Below are 17,309 nucleotides of genomic sequence, written 5' to 3'. Positions count from 1 at the left end.
GCCTGGACCTCTGGATACTAGCCCAATGATATTACCACTACACCACCATCTCCCCTTCCTTAGAATAACTCGAGTATCAAACATGCAGCTATGGTAGACAGGTCCTGGACAGGGAGTAGGATCCCATACCAGCATTTATTGGTTCATATTCCTTCCTCCATAGAAAATGAAACTCCAAACCAGGGTCTCTGGGGACTGGTTTTACCAATAGATACTTTATTTGTTTTATTAAGAACAAGCTTCAGAAGTGAAATTGGTGATCAGCAGCAGACAGGATGGGCTGCAGACTACATGCACCAAGATCAACAATGAGGCATTGTTGGAGGGACCTACCTGTCCTGAAAGTAATGTCTACACTTTGTAATCTCAATGAGTCCTAATAAAGGCATCAGCGAGGTTGTCGGCTGGTTTGGTTAATCATTGAAGTTTTAGTTAATCTTGCTCTGACCTTTGTGGGTAAAGCGTAATGTTGCTAGGTTGCATTCATGAGGATTTAATCACCCAAATTTTGGCAGTGTTCCACTATTCACCTACACAGAAGTTAACTATTCTTTAACAGACAGCAGCAGTACCTGTACAGGCGCCATACAGTCCAACAATAACCAACTTGCAATTCATAGGGTGTGTTGTTAAATTCCACCATTAACCTTTATTTGAGGCTTGGTATTCATGATTTTATATTGCTGATTCCCCACAAGGCTCCTCATCAGAAAGGGAGGAGAACACCTGAGACAAGTTAACTAAACTGCTTGTTTAATCCTAAAGCAGTCTAGATGTCTATCACAGGACAATGTTGGCGGACCCCTAGTTGTACCCACCTAAAGCCTGGCTCGGGTATAAAATTAAAACCCAACCCGGGCCCGACCCGACCACAGCCAAACCGAACCTGACCCAGGCCCGAATTCTTTAATTTTTTTCGCACCCGAGCCGACACAAATATCGTTCATCCGTTCCGGCAGCAGGCTATTCCTGCAGATGGAGTTGTGGGGAATCATGGGTAAGTCTGATCCTGTGACTTCCTGGAAGCAGCGCTGTCCAGCCTGACCCGACCCGAGCCCGAATGCTGGACTCGGAATATAGACCGACCCGAACCCGAACCCGACACATGTAGTCAGGTCTCGTCGGGTTCGGGTCAGGTAGCCAGGCTTTATACCCACCCTCTTGACCAGAGGATGATAACATGGCTACGGTATCTGAGAATATGCTGCTCTCTAATCTTCCTTCTCCCTGAACCCATAATAACGAAGGGCTTCAGTTATGCAGAGAGATTGGAGAAACTCCTGACAGCCGAGAAGGTTAAGAGGAGACTTAATAGAGGTGACCAAATAATGAATAGTCTTAATAAAGTGAATGAGGAGAAACTGTTTCCAGTGGCAGAAGGGTCAGTAACCAGGGGACACAGGTTTAAGATGATTGGTGAAAGAGCCAGCAGTGCCATTGAGGAAACTTTTTCCCTGTGAGTTGTTATCTGGAATGCACTGCCAGAAAGGGCAGTGGAAATAGCTTTAATGAAACATTCAAAAGAGAATTGGATGATTAGTTGAAGGGGAAAATTTACAAGTTATAGGGAAAGAGCAGGGGAGTGGGACTAATTGGACAGGTCTACCAAGGAGTCGGATGACCTCGTTCTGTGCTGTATCATTCTGTGAGTCTAATCTGACACCTCCTATGCTTGAGCAGACAGGGTAACTTTCATCTTGACCTTCAGCAATGCCACTCTGTTAACCGGCCACTTTGAGTAAATGCGAGCAGTCACTAGTCGACTCTTCTTTAGATTTCTGGAGTAGCAACATCGACACGGAACGTCACTTCAAGACTGACTAATGAAGGTTAAGGACTTACCAGCTTAGTGGATAGCACTCTCTTTTTTGTTGGCTCAAGTCCCAATTGAGCTCAAAAATCTAGGCTGATGCTCCAGTGCAGTACTGAGGTAGTGCTGCACTGTCGGAGGTGCCAGTGCTTGGATGAGACATTAAACTGAGGCCCAACCTGCCGCCTTAGGTGGGCATAAAAGATCCCATGGCACTATTTCGAAGACGAGCAGGGGCATTTTCCCTGGTGTCCTGGGTGATATTTATCCCTCAATCAACGTCACAAGAACAGATGATCTGGATATTATCACATTGCTATTTTTGGGAGCTCGCTGGGTGCAAATTGGCTGTCGCGTTTCCTACATCACATAAGTGACTGCACTCAGAAAGTACCTCATTGGCTGTAATGCACTTTTGGCTGTCTTGTGGTTTGGAAAGGTGCTATATAAATGCAAGTCTTTCTTTTCTTCAGTGCATTACTGGCTGCCCCAAAGCTGATTTGGTGAAGCAACCATTGTTGAAAATCTAAATCTGTGTGTGTAGGACCAATATTAATGAAAGTCCTCTTTAACGAGTCAATATTTGTCTGCCATAGCTTGAACATTAAGCGTTCCTTTAGGCTGTACTTAGTCAGCAGATGGGTGTTGATTTACAGTCGATCAGTGGGGCCCAGATTTAGAAATAATTACTGATGTCAGATAACAGAGCAAAAATTGGCACTGAGTGTCCATCTCGGAGTCCGTAAGGCAGAAACTCTGGACTGAATTCTCCCATTCGAGTTGTGAGACCAAACGTCGGGCTGCTTTCTGGGTCACGAACCCGGACGTGTGGTTGGTGGGACATTGGGCACGATTTTTCACAGATGTGGCCAATTAAGAAGCCACCTGCAGGAGCGCAGCCCATTTAGGGACCGTCAGCCGCCTGAGGACATGAGGATGCCGATTCGAGTGCCCGAAGTGAAGAGCACCCAGCAGACCCACTGTGAATGCTATGTGCCACTAAGGTGAATGAAGGAGCAGAGGGTAGCACAAGATGGAGGTGCTATACTGCTGATGGGACCAGTAGTCAATTCCTCATGCCCAGCACAATCCAGTAGATCCATCTTCAGGTGACAAGCAAACAATTACAAGCATTTGCCTGCGGATGTCCAGAAGATCGCCAATTCTATCATTTTAACGAGAACACTACATATGAATCTCATGGCGCTCCAACCTCCTGTGTGTAGACGAGCTGCAGGCGCATTAAGGGTCCCGTGCACTGCTGGCAAAAGTCCATAGCCTTCCAGAAATTCCCGTTAATTGCCAACTATAATTACCTTAAGTGGCTTCCTGCTGCTGCCGGGTGGGTTACCATCACCGCCTTGAAGCCGCCTCCGGTAAAAGTGCAAGGAAGTGGGAACATGTTGGGGTTTTTTGTCATTTTCCCAGCCCCCTGACCCCCCTCACTATTGACAAAAAATAAACAATACGTTCCTGAGGAAAGAATTGAATGAGATATGTGGAGTATGTGAATAAATGGTGGTCATCTTTCAAGATTCTATAGACTCTGGAACAGTTCCTACAGATTGGAGGGTAGCCAATGTAACCCCACTATTTAAAAAGGGAGGTGGAGAGAAAGCAGGGAATTATAGACCAGTCAGCCTGACGTCGGTAGTGGGGAAAATTTGAGAGTCCATTATGAAAGATTTTATAGCAGAGCATTTGGAGAACAGTGGTAGAATCGGACAGAGTCAGCATGGATTTACGAAAGGGAAATCATGCTTGACAAATCTACCAGAATTCTTCGAGGATGTAACTAGTAGAGTTGATGAGGGGGAGCCAGTGGATGTGGTTTATTTGGACTTTCAAAAGACTTTTGATAAAGACCCACATAAGAGGTTAGCGTGTAAAATTAAAGCGCATGGGATTGGGGGTAGTGTATTGCAATGGCTAGAAAATTGGTTGGCAGACAGGACTAGTGGGGTACCTCAGGGATCGGTGCTAGGACCCCAGCTATTCACAATATATATGAATGATTTAGATGAGGGAACTAAATGTGATATCGCCAAATTTGCAGATGACACGAAACTGGGTGGGAGGGTGAGTTGTGAGGAGGATGCAGAGAGGCTTCAGGGTGATTTGGACAAGTTAAGTGAGTGGGCAAATGCATGGCAGATACAGTATAATGTGGATAAATGTCAGGTTATCCACTTTGGTAGCAAAAACAGGAAGGCAGATTATTATCTGAACGGCTATAAACTGAGAGAGGGGAATATGCAATGAGACCTGGGTGTTCTCGTACACCAGTCGTTGAAGGTAAGCATGCAGGTGCAACAGGTGGTAAAAAAGGAAAATGGTATGTTGGCCTTCATAGCGAGAGGATTTGAGTACAGAAGCAGGGATGTCTTGCTGCAGTTATACAGGGCCTTGGTGAGGCCACACCTGGTATATTGTGTGCAATTTTGGTCTCCTTATCTGAGGAAGGATGTTCTTGCTATAGAGGGAGTGCAGCGAAGGTTTACCAGACTGATTCCTGGGATGGCGGGACTGACATTTGAGGAGATTGAGTCGGCTAGGATTATATTCGCTGGAGTTCAGTAGAGTGAGGGGGGGATCTCATAACCTATAAAATTCTAACAGGACTTGACAGGGTAGATGCAGGAAGGATGTTCCCGATGGTGGGGGAGTCCAGAACCAGGGGTCATAGTCTAAGGATATGGGTAAACCTTACAGGATTGAGATGAGGAAAAATCTCTTCACCCAGAGAGTGGTGAGCCTGTGGATTTTGCTACCACAGAAAGCAGTTGTGGCCAAAACATTGTATGTTTTCAAGAAGGAGTTAGATATAGCTCTTGGGTCTAAAGGGACCAAAGAATATGGGGCGAAAGTGGGAACAGGTTACTGAGTTGGATGATCAGCCATGATCATAATGAATGGCGGAACAGGCTCGAAGGGCCGAATGGCCTACTCCTGCTCCTATTTTCTATGTTTCTAAATTGAGTTGAGCTTCTCACAATATAACCTGGAACTGGAGTTCACAAGAGTTTAGCTGTGTAATTCAGTTGAACTTGATGTAATTTTTATTAGATTGAGAATTCACTATTGCCAGGGGACAAAGTGATGGCAAAAAAGACAAAGCTTTGCTTTGAATTTTGGACAAATATTTCCATTTTAAGCCTCACGCTAATTTATTTGGTAATCAAGGCCCAAAATTCATAAGGAACCTATTTTTGATGCAGAGCCAGTTTAGAAATGGTTGTGAGGCCAGTATCATTTTAAGAGACCAATTTCCGTCATGGTGATGCTGGTGTTGCCCAGGCCCCAGCATTAGCAGACCCTGAGCATTACCCAGGCCCCAGGCATTACTCAGGCCCCTTAAGATCAAAACAGTGCTCAGTAACACCTGTTGTTTGGATGTACAAGTGCCACTCAGGGCCCAAAATAGCATCCAATGCACACACACTCTTCTGCCACAAGTCATGCCAGGTGCCACGTTGTTGGGGGGGAGGGACGTTAACGTGGGCCACTGGATGTATAAAAAGCAGACAGGTCATGACATCAGTGCGTCCGACAATGATTTGGTGCCAGCGCTATGATTTTAGAGCTCAACGTCAAGCCAACATGCTTCCTCAACCTCACACAGCTGAATATGTGTTACACAGCAGAATGGACTCCCTATTCCACCAGCACTATTTAAAGGGTTCATCAACTACTTACAGGTTAGTTGCTGGTTGATTTCTTCTAAATGCTGCTACGATTCTCTAAGTGTTTGGTGCTTTTCATTGGTTGCAAAAGTCTACAGTGAGTGGTCTGACAGGTAATGAATAAACTTCAAGGCTTCTGCACAAATCAGTTGCTCTCCGACATGGGTGCACCAGTAGACATTCCCCTTAGAATAGAGCATGACTGGGAGAATGAACAGAGGCCATGCAGAGCACGATAAGCTGCTGGAAGAAGGAGGAGGAGAAGGGGGAAGTAGGGCTGTCAGCAGGGGGCCATATCTGCCCTTGGTGTTCACGGGGAAATTCTTTGATCTGAACCTCAGCAAAGAACAATGTGTGACACATCTGCGGTTCAGTAAGGACATGCTCACTGAAATCTGCCACCTGCTGCAACCACAACCGCAACCTTACAGCAGGGCGAGGATGGCATTGCCAGTGGCTATGAAGGTGACAGCAACAAGGAACCTTTATGCATCTGGCTCCTTCCATTAAGGAGCTCGAGATATTTGCAACATTTCGCAGTTGCAGCAGTCTGGGCTGGATGGCTGGCAGGCAGCAGCAAGGACACTGGCGGAATAGCAGTGATGGGAGGAGGAATGCTGGTTTCCGGAGTGAGACAGCAGGCTCCTGCTCCATGGAACCTCTGCTACTCCCCCAGGCCAGCACTTCAGTAATCCTAGTAATCTGTTGGAGCACAGATTCTTGCAGTGCTGTGATACTCTGTAAGCCAATTTGCACATTGTAATCCACAGCCATGATGGCAGCGGTCCGAGCTTCCACTGCAGCACTCTGTCATTGGTTAGCAGCTGCTTGTACGGCAATGAAAGTTGTGACATTGGCCATCAGATGCTGCATTATGGTTGGGTCCATAAATGTGTAAACAGAGTTGGTCACCACTTCCATGCTGGAAAGGATGGGCTCCAACCTCTGTGCAAAGCCCTGTGCCAAGTTGGTGCTGGACTCCTCAATGCTCCTTCATATTGAACGCAGGCTTTCTGGCAGACTTCCCAATGCATCAGACATTTAGTTGCACATACCCATCAGTGTTCCTCAGTAGGCTGTCCCATCGAAGTGCTGAACTGGCATCTGCACTATCCTTGCCCCGTACCCTGGCTGTAGCACACTCGTGTCCTTTGTCTCACCACGTGCAGATCCTGCCTCCAATCTGTCCTCTAAAATGCGCACAGTGTCTTTATCTGAAGTGGTGAAATTAAGTGACTGTGCTGTGTCTTCATCACTCTCCTCTTGCTGTTCCTCCATTGCCTGGTCAGGTTGCACCTCGGGTATCGGAAAGGAGAAAGGCACAAGGATAAAGTTGTTGTGCAAGGAGAGCGGGATGGTGAGAGGTGCATGCTGACACCAACTACAACTTATAAATCAGCAGAGAGTGTGGGATGAGGGGGGAGAGGGATGTGAAAAGGAGGATTAAGTATGGGGATATTGTCATCTTCAATAGGTTCAGCACCACCTGTGGCCATGGCCTCAACAATGAACGCTCCAATAATGGCTACTACCGTCTCCTCCATGGGGGTTAGGTCACTCAGGTGCACCTGTTCCCACCCCCACCCCCCCCCACCTCCAGTTAGCTCCTGCTGCCTCTGGTTGTGTGCCACCTAGTGCGGCAAGAGAGAGGGAAGTGTGTCAGTGAGTGTTGTGCAATCTGTGTGGGTGATGTGGCTGTCACGTTTGAATAGCTGGTGGTGTGTGGAAAGCTGTGAGATGTGTGTGTGAGACTGACAGCAATGCTAAGGGTGTGAGGATGAGGTGAAGCTGTGAATGTGAGGAATGAGTCCTGATTTATAGAGATTGTTGGTAGGTGAGTGATGGGGTGAGGTGAATTGAGCAGTGTATGAGAGTAGTGGAGCAGTTGTTAGGATATGGCATTTGAAGATGCATTCACTATGCTTGAGTACAGATACGGGCCATTCAGCCCAAAAGGTCCATGCTGGTGCTTATGCTCCATGTAAGTCTCCTTGCATCCTTCTTCATCTGATCCCTTAAACATATCCTTCTATTCCTTTCCCCGTTGTGTTTTTCTAGCTTTCCCTTAAATGCATCTCTGCTGTTCATCTCAACTATTCCATATGGTCATGAGTTCCACATTCTCACCACTCTGGATTAAGGCATTTTTACTGAATTCTCTATGGAGTCTCTGCTCCAATTCAACTATAACTTTGTTTTCTTTCTGTCAGTTGTACTTCACATTGCCATATATTGTCAGCCAAAAAAATTGTCTCTTTAATTTTGTGCCACAAAACTTCCTTTAGAAAACAGTTGAGACAACCAACCTATCAAATCCAATAATCCCAAGTCACTTCCTGCTTTTGCTTCCAAGTGTTGGATAAAGTCCCATGACCAAGGAGCAGTTAACATTCTAATTAAACTCTGTAGGGTGGGTTAAAAGTATCTAAAGTGAACAATCTGTAAGAGAAATAGTGTAGAGCGTGTCCCCCAATTTCCAATATGTGCTACAGCCCTGGAGTACAAATCATTAAAACGACCCTTCAAATGACAATCTAGATGTACTGAAATCTGGATTAAAAATAAGCAATTTACATGTTTAAAGCACCTTTAACATTATAAAACATCACAAAGAGCTTCATGAGATCAATTATCAAACAAAATTTTACTTTAAGGCACATAAGGAGATACCAGGACAGGTGACCAAAAGCTTGGCCAAACAGGTAGCTTTTAAGGAACATCTTAAATGAGGAGAGAGAGGCGGAGCGGTTTAGTGAGGGAATTCCAGAGTTTAGGACCAGGGCAGCTGAAAGCACAGCCTCCATTGTTGGAGCGAATAAAATTGGCAATGCACAAGCGACCAGAATTGGTGGTGCACAGAGATCTTGGAGGGTTGTAGGGCTGGTTGTACTTGCTGATGTCAGGGATAGAGCATCAATGGGTGGTAATGCCAGCATCAACCATTCATTCATATCTGCCATTGCCTGTCTGAAGCGTGGCTGAAGAGGAGAGCAGGCCGCATAAACATGGAGAAAGAGAACTTTAAAAGCGGAAAACAATTTTGGTTTGGTTTTAGGACCCTGGAATGGCTTTGTTCCTTGATTTACATGCAGTCTTTATCATGATTTAATAACTCAATTAGGTAATCTCACACACGAAATACTCAATGGCTACCCTTCAGCGTTGATTCTTTGAGACAATGCATGGACAGAGTGACTGCTCTCCAGCCATAAGTCAATCAATAGGCTGTTTGGGGTGATATTCCCCCCTTGTAATCAATAAACAAAGATTAGGAGTTTGGAATTCCTTGAGAACAGCATCTGTTATGCCTGAGGGTTTGAACCATCAACTGCACTTTGTCTATTAAAGGATATGATGGACTTGGTTGAATGACTCTTAGGAATTCCCATGTTGCTTATAATGACATTTTTAAAAATATGACAATTAATGGCTGTAAGTGGACAATAAACAATCTTGAACAATGACAGAAACTGATGTAATAAAGGGGAGGCATTCAGTCGACTTATCCCAACTCACTGCACAAGCTAATATCCTTGAACTCTCACCATACAGATATATACAGATATGTATGTGTGCATATATATTAGGCTTTTATATTTTTAATTTCAATATTATTAATGTCATTAGTACAAGCTTTGTATCTAGTGCATAAGGACATGTATGTTTGTCGATTCCACATTGATCAATCTCTCCAATTGGGGAACATCTGTAATGCAGCTGGAAAGCGCCACGCTTGGAAAGATTTTGAAACAAGTGTTAGCTTTGCGTAATTGGCAGCTTCAGAGTAGAAAGGTTGTGGGATTGGCATCCCCACTCCACACTATTCCACGAGATGAGCTTTAACTCTTAGCTGTCCTATTTGTAATTCGCTAGCTCTGGGCAATATTGGGCAACCCAGCTGGCAGGATGGTAGGTCCATGGAGGGGTGTAGGGGCAGGGGGTGGGACACCTATCAAGGCGCGGGGCAGCCCAGGGCAGTAGCGGCCCACATTATTCTAGTGAACCTGGAACAGCATTCTTGCTGTTCCTAGTCCTGTGTAAATAATATTTCACATTGGGACCTATTCCTCTTCTCTGCCTGCTGCAGCTGGGTGGAATATACTTGGCCCACACGCCACATAATTCTAAGTTGCATCAGAGTCCTATATACGTCATAGGCCCCAATTTGCATACAGTCATGAGGCTTGTGCCTGATTCAGATATTGCTGCCCAGCCTACAGTAACTGTGGCGAAGGAACAGGAGCGAGGCAGTAAGTTCACCACAGCCACTTTAACTCCACTACCGCCCCTCTTTCCACTGGGCGAGCTGTGTTTAAAGCTGGCCCATATGGTTTGAATCTAGGCCGACAGTTCAGCATAGTGCAGAGAGAGTGCTGTACTGTTGGCGGTGCTGGCTTTTAGATGAGTCTTTCAGCCAAGGCCCCTGTTTGCCTATTGTGGTGGCTCATGTTGCATGTTAAAGATCCCATGGGTGCTTTTCCAAGATGAGCAGGGATTCCTCTATGTCCAGGCACATATTCGTGTCTCAACCAACACCAAAAATGCAAATTAATTGGCCATTCATCTCACTGCTGTTTGTGCGACGTTACTGTGCACAAAATGGCTGCCATATACAACTGCACGTCAATGTGTGTGAAGAGCTTTGAGGCGTATCTGAGAGATGTGAAATGTTGCTGCATAACAGCTCCTTCCTTTGTTCCTTTCTTTTCTTTCCATTGCATTTTTCATTTTGCTTTTCCCTGCTGTCAGAGAAATCTGACATGCGAATGAAAATACCAACTTCAGGGGGAGGAGATTGCTTCTGCTCGCTTTGTGTTTGTGACATTTTAAACCTAACGGGAAGATTTCCCACATGTTCTATTTCTAGAAAATCTTAAGGGCGTTCTTAGAATATAGGAAACCTTCCGATATATTTAACGCGTCATCAGCACACAGCCACCAATGGAAATCTTCTCCCTTGATGAGCTACTTCTGGTAAAAGAAAAATAAATCCTGGCTCTGATATTCAGATCATCGTGGGGACTAAACACTATATGCAATGGGGGAGATATTAGAATTCTTCACAATCAGCAGTTCCTAAACTTGCATGATGAAAACTAATAGTCACACAATGATTATAATTCATTCAGAGATCTATAAAGAATTGTTCTTGTTTGGCTTGGCTGAGTTAGGCCTTGAAACATTGGAATCACTCAGATCTTCAGCAGGCTGTATTAATCAGTAGCAGGACATATGTTACCCTCATGCTACTCTTCTGAAATCTAATGAAGGTTAAAAGGCAAAGGGGGGCTTTGCAGAGAGACCAGAACTTTATATCTGAACGAGGTTATGGTTTCTCCCTCAGATGGTGGGGGATATCTAAAACCCAGTCTACTCACTCAATTGAAAGCACAGCTGTGCACATGGAGACGTACATCACAGGTTTAGATATTGACTGAATCGTTGGCTTTTACCCAATAGTACTGTACGTGCAGATGAATTGGTCTTCAATGTGCACGGGCACTGGTAGTAGCTGTTCTCTTGCCTCGTGCACACTATGTGTCAACAGGAACAATGAACAGGTTCAATGAAGGGTGCAGGAGGGTCTGCCAGGAGCAGCACCAGGCTTACCTCAAAATGAGGTGTCAGCCTGGTGAAGCTACAACACAGGACTATCTGCATGCCAAACAGCAGAAGCAGCATGCAATAGAAAGGGCTAAGCGATCCCACAACCAATGGATCTGATCTGCAGTCCTGCCACATCCAGTCATGAATGCTGGTGGGCAATTAAACAACTGACAGGAGGAGGAGGCTCCACAAATATCCCCATCCTCAATGATGGGGGAGCCCAGCACATCAGTGCAAAAGACAAGGCTGAAGTATTTGCATCCATCTTCAGCCAGAAGTGCCGAGTGGATGATCCATCCCGTTCTCCTCCTGAAGTCCCCAGCATTACAGCCAGTCTTCAGCCAATCCGATTCACACCATGTGATATCAAGAAACAGCTGAAGGCACTGGATACTGCAAAGGCTATGGGCCCTGACAAAATTCCGGCAATAGTACTGAAAACTTGTGCTCCAGAACTAGCTGCACCCTTAGCCAAACTGTTCCAGTACAGCTACAACACTGGCATCTATCCGGCAATGTGGAAAATTACTCCGGTATATCTTGTGCAAAAAAAGCAGGACAAATCCAAACCGGCCAATTACCACCCAATCAGTCTGCTCCCGATCATCAACAAAGTGATGGAAGGGGTTGCGGATAATGCTATTAAGCGGCACTCGCTCAGCAATAACCTGTTCACTGATGCTCAGTTTGTGTTCCGCCAGGGCCAGTCAGCTCCTGACCTCATTACAGCCTTCGTCCAAACATAGACAAAAGAGCTGAACTCCAGAGGTAAAGTGAGAGTGACTGCCCTTGACATCAAGGCAGTATTTGACTGAGTATGGCATCAAGGAATCTGAGCAAAACTGGAGTCAATGGGAATCCAAAGGAAAATTCCCCGCTGATTGGAATCATACCTAGCACAAAGGAAGATGGTTGTGGTTGTTGGAGGTCAATCATGTCAGTCCCAGGACATCACTGCAGGAGTTCCTCAGGGTAGTGTCCTAGGCCCAACCATCTTCAGCTGCTTCATCAATGACCTTCCCTCCATCATAAGGTCAAAAGTGGGGATGTTCGCTGATGATTGAACAATGTTCAGCACCATTCGTGACTCATCAGATACTGAAGCAGCCCGTGTCCATATGCAGCAAGACTTGGACAATGCCCAGGCTTGTGCTGATAAGTGGCAAGTAACATTTGCGTCACACAAGTGCCAGGCAATGACCATCACAAACAAGACAGAATCTAACCATCTCACCTTGACGTTCAATGGTATTACCATTACTGAATCCCATACTATCAACATCTTGGGGGTCACCAATGACCAGAAACTGAACTGGAACACCCACATAAATACTGTGGCTGCAAGAGCAGTTCAGTGGCTGGGAATTCTCCTGACTCCCCAGTGCCTGTCCACCATCTACAAGGCACAAGTAAGGAGTGTGATGGAATACTCTCCATTTGCCTGGATGGGTGCAGCTCCAACAATACTCAAGAAGCTCCACACCATCTAGGACAAAGCAGCCCGCTTGATTGGAATCCCATCCACCACCTTCAACATTCACTCCCTGCACCACTAATGCACAGTGGCAGCAGTGTGTACCATCTACAACATGCACTGCAGCAACTCACGAAGCCTCCTTCGACAGCACCTTCCAAATCCGTGACCTCTACCACCCAGAAGGACAAGGGATGGAGATGCATGGGAACACCACCACCTGAAAGTTTCCCTCCAAGCCACACACCATCCTGACTTGGAACTATATTACTGTTCTTTCACTGTCGCTGGGTCAAAATCCTGGAACTCCTTTCCTAATAGCACTGTGGGTGTACGTACCCCACATGGACTGCAGCGGTTCAAGAAGGCAGCTCACCAGTACCTTCTCAAGGGCCATTGGGGATGGGCAATAAATGCTGACATAGCCAGTGATGCCCACCTCCCCCAAATGAATAAAAACAAATTATCAATGAGACATGTGCCAACTGCACAGTATTAAACATGAGCAAATTGACTTTGCCCAGTATGTGCTTGTGACACCCAGTGCTTGCACAACACCTGAGAACTAGACACAGCTAGATGATGAACCTGTGGATTGTTGCTGCTTAGGCCCTAAATTCTGGAAACCCCCCCCAATACCTCTCTGCCTTGCTACTTCTTTTAAGATGCACCTTAAAAGCTACTTCTTTGAACAAGATTCTGGCCACGTGTCCTAATATCTCCTATGCAGCTCGTGTCAAACTCGGTGTGATAATTGCTCCTGTGAAATGCCTTGGGATGTTTTACTGTGTCAAAGGTGCTATATAAATGCAAGTTGTTTTGTCATACTGTTGCATTTTCTACCGAGTATGAGGGTCCTGTTTAGACTGTCATTAACCATGTACTTAAACAGTATCTGTGAATGTTCCGACTCGGAGAGGGGAACCTTTTGAATATTATACAGCCCTTGGAAAGAAGTACTTCTGCTCCATGGCAGATGAAGGTATTCTGTTGGGAGATAACATGCTGTTTCTCACAAAGGAATCATTTCATGGAAAATGTATTAGATTCTGATACAGTTATCTGATGTGCAGCTTTACAATCTTATTATTTGGCTGAGGGGATGTCAGACAGGAAATGTTTGATAGTAGCTCCTGCATGGATGGGAAAGGTAATAATTCTGTCAATTATCCAGGACATGTTGATTCTGCCATATCATATCACAAGGCATTCAGGATATAAAATAGCATAATTGATTAACATTTGCTTCAAATTTACGTGAGTAGACATGAATCTCTTCCGCGTGACTGAATTTAACAGTGATGACTTTATATAATACACTCTACACACAGCTGTCAACTTTGAGTGACCTGCAGGAGGGACCAGTAAGCTCAAATAGAAAGGGAAGGGTGTAGTCAAACTGAACACTATTTTACCCCTAGGACATGTCTAGAGCCAGACTGATGGAAGGGAATGATCTTTGCTCTAAAGATTGGCTCCAATGAGTTTAGGTAGCATTCATTCCATGCTTAAACGCTTATATCCCATTCTTGTTTGGGGATCTTATTTAGATGTATAGTCTTACTGAACACCACCTTTTACTCGATGTACTGTTAAGATCAGTTCAATATCATTCCAATGCAAGTTGAACCTAGGAAATTTGACCGGCATGCCATGGGTCTGGTTGCCGGGTCCAAATGCAGGATCCAAACCAGTCCGGGTGAAGGCCGGAGCAGGAAGGACATTTTACCAGCGCCAGCCAATTAAGAGGCAGCCACCGGGACCGCCATCCTATTCAGGACAGTGGCCTGCCTATCTGAGCTGCCGGCCCAATCAGCGAGTTGGCAGCCTCGGCAGCGCCACCAATAGAGGTGGCTACTGCTGAGGCTGCAAGGAGAATCAAAGGGGGCGAAGAGCATTTTTATTTAAGGTGACAGGGACAGGCAGACAGGCCCTGGTGATCGGGGTGGGTGAACCCTCCAGCAGTGGCATCAGAGCCGTGGGGGCGGCCATTGCCATGGGGTGGCCCTCTCCGTGAGCCGTTGCACGCTGTTAAAGGAAGGACCCTCCCGGGAGGCTGCTGGGAGGCCACTACAACGTACTTGCCGGTCTCCCCATGTGGCAGGGGGCCATCCCTCCATTGGTAAATGCTGACGGAGGCGTGAAATGTCCGTTAATAGGCCAGTTGCATACCTTCATTGGCCCCCCAACCTCCAGTTGGCGGACGGCCAAGCTGTTGCCGATTCTGCCTTGGCTGCTGTAGCGGCAGGAAGACATCGCGCTTCCCTCCCGATGCCTCCCGTCGCGATTTTCCCAGCCCTCCTGCCTCCCACCCCATGTCCGAAGGGCCTGTAAAATTCCTGCCTAGGTTTCAGTCCTTTCTTTGTAGCCTTGTGGGGGGAGGGCCCTCCACTGTACTGGTACTAATTGAAGGATTTCATATAAACTTTCAGGAACAGACAAACCCCCAGTGCAGGAAAGAAAAATCAATCAGAGGTAGTCAACTAAAGACAATGAAACCCTTCTATGTCCTGATCATTTGTATTTGCAGGATTATCTACCGGGTGTTATTATGCTGCAGATTTTTGCCACCATCAACCGAGCTGTAAACAAGCTCACTAACTAATTCCTCTTTGTGCATTTTTTTTCAAGCATGCTTTTAGGATGGACATGAACAGTGTGGAAAATGGGCGGGGCAAATGTCCACATGACCCGAACCGACCTTTTGCGAGCACCTTCATTGGTAAGCAATTTGAAAATTTCAAAATAAATATCTTTTACAGGGTCCTGATGATGAGAATCCCCCTTTAATCCCTCAACTGGAATATTGTGTCCAGTTCTGGGCACCACATTTTCAGAAGGATTTTGAGGCATTAGAGAGCATGCAGAAAAGATTATTGAGAATGGTTCCAGGGATGTGGGACTTCAGTTACATGGATAGCTTGGAGAGGCTGGGTCTGTTCTCCTTGGAGATGAGAAGATTAAGAGGAGATTTGATAGAGGTGTTCAAAATCATGAGGGGTCTGAACAGAGTGAATAGGGAGAAACTGTTCCCATTGGCAGAAAGATCCAGGACCACAGGCACTGATTTAAGGTGAATGGCGAAAGAGCCAAAGGCGACATGAGGAAAAACCTTTTTACACAGCGAGTGATTAGGATCTGGAATGCACTGCTTGCGGATGTGGTGGAGGCAGATTCAATTGAGGCCTTCAAAAGGGAACTGGTTAATTATCTGAAGAGAAATAAATTACAAGGCAGTGGGAAAATGGCAAGGGAGTGGGACTAGGTGAGTTGCTCTTACAGAGAGCTAACACGACACAGTGGGCCAAATGGCCTCCTTCTATTCCGTAACTATTCTATGATTAAAGGATGCGGATGATGACAGTTCCCCTTCTAAGGAGCTCTAATGGTGAGAATTCCCCTTGAAAGGAGTTCTAACATTTTTTTAAAGTCCTCCTTTTGAATGAGATTGGAATCACGAGATCCCAGTGTGGGTGTGATTCCCTGCAGAATGTATTATCCAGTCTTAGAGCAGCAGTGTGCCGTGCTGATTGCCTATCTGTCTTTGCCTAGCTCATGGTATAACAAACAATCCAAAGTGATTAATCCTGTCAATAAATCTCTCTTTGAAAGACCTACACCAGGGAGATATTAAGACGGCTTAACAGTTGTTTTGAAGAAACCTTGCTTTTCACCAACCAGTTTAATGGTTATTCCTAAAAGTCAAACTATTGTGTACAACATGGTCCCTAAAAAACTATAAAACGGTCCAATCAGCTTGTCAACACGGGGTCAGCAACTGTTTTCCCTTCAGTCCCATCACTATGGAGGAGTGCAGTCGATCACCAGCTTATGAGCAGCAAGTTAAACTATTCCATATGTCTCTGTTAGCAACATGGTGACCCTAGATATGGTTAGAGTACATCATGCCTCATTAGCACTGTATTCCTGAATGAAAAAGTAGGCCAGCAACTTGAGGAGACAGCAACCTGCCTAACATTAGTGCGTTACTAATGATTACAGAGGGACCTAATAATCCTTTTCATATTCAGACATGGCATGGATATGATTCTTCCTCGCTCTCCCCCTTACCTTTGCCCCACCCACCCACATCCACCCATTTCCAATCCTCCACCCCCCCCCCTCCCCCTCCCCAGCTAAAATCCTAGGGTCTCAAATTTGGAGGCGCTTCTTGTGCAAAAAAACATTTTTATCGGTGCTTCCATTCCATCATTCTGGGATTTTGAAGGAGCTCTGGGAGGAAATGGCATCACATGGAGACTCACAAAGGATGAGGCCTCCTCAAATCAAGGGTCAAAAAGCAAGTATTTAAACAAACAGAATCCTGTGCAGTACCAGTCCGTGAAGGGTTCGTCACCATGGTAACTTTCTGCTTCCTCCGACAGTAGAGTTTGAGTGGCCGGGGCAGTAATGTCTTCACTCTGTACTCTTCACACTCTGCAGAAGATTTGCAACATAGAGTTTACTTGGAAAAATGCATTTGTGATACAAAATGCAATGAGGGCAGAGAGTTTATTGCAACGCAAATGGAATGGAATTTATTCCTGTGCTTTACATAGTAACATTAGGAACAAGGGTCAATGATACAACCCTTCAGGCCTACTTCATAATGGCCTCCATTGTGTTGTGGATTAGATACCTCACAGCAAATTTGTTAGGAGCCTTCACATTTCCTGACAATCTAAGGAATGGGAAAATGTTTGAAAAGTGAGTTGTGGTTCTGTCACTGTCATAA

At 45.6% G+C, this 17,309-nt stretch overlaps 1 protein-coding gene across 1 annotated transcript in view; it reads left to right on the top strand.

The window, feature by feature from the left end:
* Positions 1 to 17,309, top strand: part of sema3bl (sema domain, immunoglobulin domain (Ig), short basic domain, secreted, (semaphorin) 3bl) — a 157,574-nt gene that overhangs the window by 97,754 nt on the left and 42,511 nt on the right. Inside the window, exon 5 of the mRNA XM_068052100.1 lies at positions 15,206 to 15,296. Coding sequence (XP_067908201.1) covers positions 15,206 to 15,296 — 91 coding nt within the window. The remainder of the gene's footprint in view (positions 1 to 15,205; positions 15,297 to 17,309) is intronic.

Source organism: Heterodontus francisci, chromosome 19, assembly GCF_036365525.1.
Source record: "Heterodontus francisci isolate sHetFra1 chromosome 19, sHetFra1.hap1, whole genome shotgun sequence".
In the NCBI taxonomy this organism is placed as follows: domain Eukaryota; kingdom Metazoa; phylum Chordata; class Chondrichthyes; order Heterodontiformes; family Heterodontidae; genus Heterodontus; species Heterodontus francisci.
The sequence above is the reverse complement of the archived record's forward strand: the minus strand, read 5'-3'. Positions and strand labels throughout refer to the sequence as shown.